This window comes from Pimephales promelas, chromosome 19, assembly GCF_988280905.1.
Source record: "Pimephales promelas chromosome 19, fPimPro1.hap1.1, whole genome shotgun sequence".
In the NCBI taxonomy this organism is placed as follows: Eukaryota; Metazoa; Chordata; class Actinopteri; order Cypriniformes; family Leuciscidae; genus Pimephales; species Pimephales promelas.
In genome coordinates, this window is record NC_142787.1 from 15,593,167 (window position 1) to 15,597,242 (window position 4,076).

General features: G+C 38.6%; 1 protein-coding gene across 1 annotated transcript; it reads left to right on the forward strand.

Annotated features, from left to right (window-relative positions):
* The first annotated feature begins 261 nt into the window (after positions 1–261).
* crhbp (corticotropin releasing hormone binding protein) lies at positions 262–3,486 on the forward strand. Its single transcript, XM_039689014.2, has 7 exons — positions 262–428; positions 1,030–1,123; positions 1,319–1,476; positions 2,267–2,477; positions 2,649–2,791; positions 2,898–3,015; positions 3,126–3,486. The coding sequence occupies exons 1-7, from the start codon at positions 342–344 to the stop codon at positions 3,278–3,280; spliced, it is 966 nt and encodes a 321-aa protein (XP_039544948.2). The 5' UTR covers positions 262–341; the 3' UTR covers positions 3,281–3,486.
* The last annotated feature ends 590 nt before the right edge of the window (positions 3,487–4,076 follow it).

Genomic DNA, 4,076 nt, shown 5'->3' on the forward strand with positions numbered 1-4,076 from the left:
GTTTGTAATAGTCTATTTAATTAGTATAAGGGAAACTAGAATACACTACGCGTCTGTCATGATCTCTCTCTCTCTCTCTCTCTCTCTCTCTCTCTCTCTCTCTCTCTCTCTCTCTCTCTCTCTCTCTCTCTCTCTCTCTCTCTCTCTCTCTCTCTTTCTCACTCACTCTCTCACACACACACACACACACACACACGAGCTCGCGGACTCACATAAATTGATCCATACAGGCAGCCCCCCCTCGTCTATTTATGTGAGGGAGTATAAAAGGAGCAGTCTGCTCGGGAGCTCTTGGAATTGTTCTCTTTTTGCTGAAATCCACGCGAACAGACGGCACGGAGATGTCGGGCACTTCGCGCGCACAGCTGTGTTTCCTCCTGTTGAGCGTCACGGCTCTCCGGGGACACGCGCGCTTTTTGGACATACAGGTGAGATTTTGACACCTGCTCACCTCTCTCACACACACAGAGACTATCATTAGAGTAGCTTTCTACAACTTTTCACATTTAGTACGGGGACCTCAATATGTGTGTTTATTTTTAGTAACAACGTGTGTATATTATAGTAATAGGCTTGTAAATAAAGATGTCTATGTACAACTTTATCTTACCATTCATTGTGAGTATAGCCTATATGCACTGTACATTTGTTTTGTCAGGTAACAAAACATTTATTTAATTGAGAGGTTTGATTCAATGCTAAAATATTGTTTAATGTGACTAATAGAAGCTGATTACATTGGGTTGCACCAGTGAAATTAATGTTAAAGGTCGGATCAAGCAGAAATAGGTCCTCACCTGCAAGTGTCCTGTTTCTACAGTAGCCTACACATGCTTTGGCCATAAAATATATATGTATCTATTCGTATTATGAGTAGAGCCTTTTATGAAACTTTCGAGCTCTTTTACAACCTTTTTGGTAAAATCCTAAAATTGTTTTTGCCTTGAGCACATCTGATTGAAATGCAATCCTAAAGTATTAATATTGCTTATTTTTTTTACCATGTCCTGTTTCTTGTTGTTTTATCAGGATAACGAGATCAGCCCAGAAGGATTATTATCTTTGCTGAGCTCTGAACTAAAGCGAGAGTTACCAGAGGAGTTTGTATATCGCAGAGCGTTGAGTACGTGAAAAACCTGGGATTTCATTCCTCCATCTCATGATCTTGACTTCATATTTGTTTTATTTTAACTGCTGAATTGATATACTAGCACATTATGGCATTCCTTAATATTTAAACAGTGGTTATTCGTGTATATTTTCATATGGTACAGCTCTTTCACCTTTTCTTGCCTTTATCTTCCTCCTTGTCTCTCAGGATGTCTGGATATGGTGGCCATAGAGGGCCAGTTTACATTCACAGCAGAACGTCCACAGTTAAACTGCGCTGTGTTTTTCATTGGCGAGCCTAGTGACATCATTAGCATTGAGTATGATTCGGTCAACATCGATTGCAGAGGAGGAGATTTCATAAAGGTGAAATGTTCACACGTGCACATACACAATTCATCACCCTGCACAGAAACTTACATCCATTGTTTTGTAGTCTTGAGCACACAAAGGAATGTAATAGTAGTGCAGACACTACTTTATTATACAGAACAGGGGGTGTGTTTATGTGTATCTGTACCGTGTTTAAGCTGTGAATCGTACACATAAGCCAGGTTAAGTCAGGGCGCCAAAAGATCACATGTGATGTCATTTTAAGCCAGACCGTACAACCTTGATTATATGCTACTCTAAAAAAAAAAAAATATAATTAAAAATCCAATTGAGTAAAACTGCATAAGTAATTTCAAACTAATTGCATCATAGATTCTGAGTACAGCTCAACAAGAATGAGCAAGGTTTATGCCAATTAAATGCAGTTTAATAGAACCGAAAAACGCAAATGGGATATTGTTAAAGATGAATTAATTTCTGTTCAATGAAATGGACATTAAACATGAGTGGAAATTTGTTATAATTGATTTGCAGTCGGGTAAAACTTAAGGGAATTATGTAAACTTCCCCTGACCTAAACTAAAATGAGTTCAGCATAGTTAACTTGAACTGAAAACAACTGTGGTAAAAATGGTGTTGCATTTACTCAGATATTGCTAGCAAATTGAACAAATTATTACAAAGAAATGGTAATCATTTAGTAGAAACACTAAAATTGTATTTTCTTGTCAAATGTGCTCCAATAATTAGCTCTGAAAAATATGTTTCACTGAGAGATGAGCAGAATGCTGTTAAATGCAAACCTTTTTTTTTAATCTTGAAGGTATTTGATGGCTGGGTTATGAAGGGCGAGAAGTTTCCCAGCTCACAGGACCATCCTCTCCCTCTGTACGAGCGTTATTCTGATTACTGCGAAACTGGAGTGTCTCGACCAATCACACGGTCGTCTCAGAATGTCGCCATGCTGTTCTTCAGACTTCACCAATCAGGAAGCAGCTTCACAGTAACATTCCGCAAACTCATCAACCCGTTCCGTAAGTGCGCATGCACAGAAATACAAATATATATATATTTTAAATGTTGCATGAGGAACTATAGTTTTGGTTTTGTCACAAAAGTTCAATATGGCTCATCCAGAAGCCACACTCAAAGCTTAACATGTAAAATACTGATGGTTAACCTTATGTCTCTTTCTCTTTTTGTAGCTTGTAATGTTGTCTCTCAGACCCCAGAGGGCAGTTTCACCATGGTCATTCCACAGCAGCACAAGAACTGCAGTTTCTCCATCATCTATCCAGTGGAGATCCAGATTGGGGAGCTCAGTCTCGGCCAACACAATGATCTCAAGGTGTGCAAACATCGCAGCATTTACACAAGACCAGTGTCTTTTTGTCAACTATCAGAAAACAAAAAATCTGTACGACGAGTTTGAGACTTCTTCTTTATCTATGTAGCGGTCCATTCTCGGCTGTGCTGGTTCTGGAGACTTTGTCGAGCTTCTCGGTGGAAACGGCATGGACACTTCCAAGATGTTCCCTATGGCAGATCTCTGCTACTCGTTTAATGGACCAGGTGAGAATTTTCTCTTTATCTCGTGTGCATCATCATTGATTCCGGCAGCAATCGTGCTGTGCAGTTTAGAGCGCAAAGAAACTTATAACCTTCTCCTTATCTCTCTTCAGCTCAAATGAAGGTCAGCTGCGATAACACTGTGGTCAGAATGGTGTCGAGCGGGAAGTTTGTAAATCGAGTTAGTTTCCAATATCGGCTACTGGGCCACCACGAGCTTCAGCAGATGAAGGGCAACAGCGTTGAAGACGTGTGTTTAAGAGCATAAGACCCGCTTTCTGTTCCCTGCTCTTGCCAAACTAACTTGAGTTTGAGCCTTTGGGCCCTTATTGTATATTTTCCTTCTTGAAAAAACAAATTATTTATTTTTTGCCTCATCTTTTCATTCGACTCTTCTGTTCTTTTTAATATAATGGACATGTAAGATCTGTGACTGATGTTAAATAAAAGATGTACTTGCATTGGTGCACATCACTGTTTTGTTCAGCATGTTTCATTTTGAAGTGCCCAAATAAACACTGGAATCTAGCGAGCAGCACAAGTATTAAAATATAGTATGTACGAAAAATGTAATTGTCTTTATTTATTTATCTGTATTAAAGAACTTTTGTAATAAAATCAGTCGACATGAGGAACGCAAACTCTGGTTACAGTAATTTCTAATTTTACAGCAGAAAACACTCACATTTACTCATTTTGTAACTTGAAGCAAATTATCTGAATGAGTTGTGTCACAAATTACTCGGTGACCTGCCATTCAGACAGACCATACTCTGCAAAAGGTGAATAAAAACACATTGCTTTTGCTTTATATAGAATGGAATTGGAATTGAAATTCAGCAGCATCTAATTATTTCATGGTATGTCATTTTTGTTACCTAATGCTAAGAATATCAGTGCGGATTTATGAACACAAAGTAAAATGTCAAAGCACTCTAGGATACGTCATGTGGATGTGTCAGTTATTAAGCCGTTTTATCAAAAAAATGTAATCACACCTAAAACTCAACATGCCAAAACAAGATACACGACTAACCTTTTAATGAGCTCAAATCATTTGGGCC

Bases quoted from the DNA above. Each gene is read 5' to 3' on its own strand.
- crhbp (XM_039689014.2), top strand. From the start codon at position 342: ATGTCGGGCACTTCGCGCGCACAGCTGTGTTTCCTCCTGTTGAGCGTC. The intron at 1,124-1,318 runs GTACGTGAAAAA...CTTGTCTCTCAG, and splicing joins TGTATATCGCAGAGCGTTGA to GATGTCTGGATATGGTGGCC. The intron at 2,478-2,648 runs GTAAGTGCGCAT...CTCTTTTTGTAG, and splicing joins CAAACTCATCAACCCGTTCC to CTTGTAATGTTGTCTCTCAG.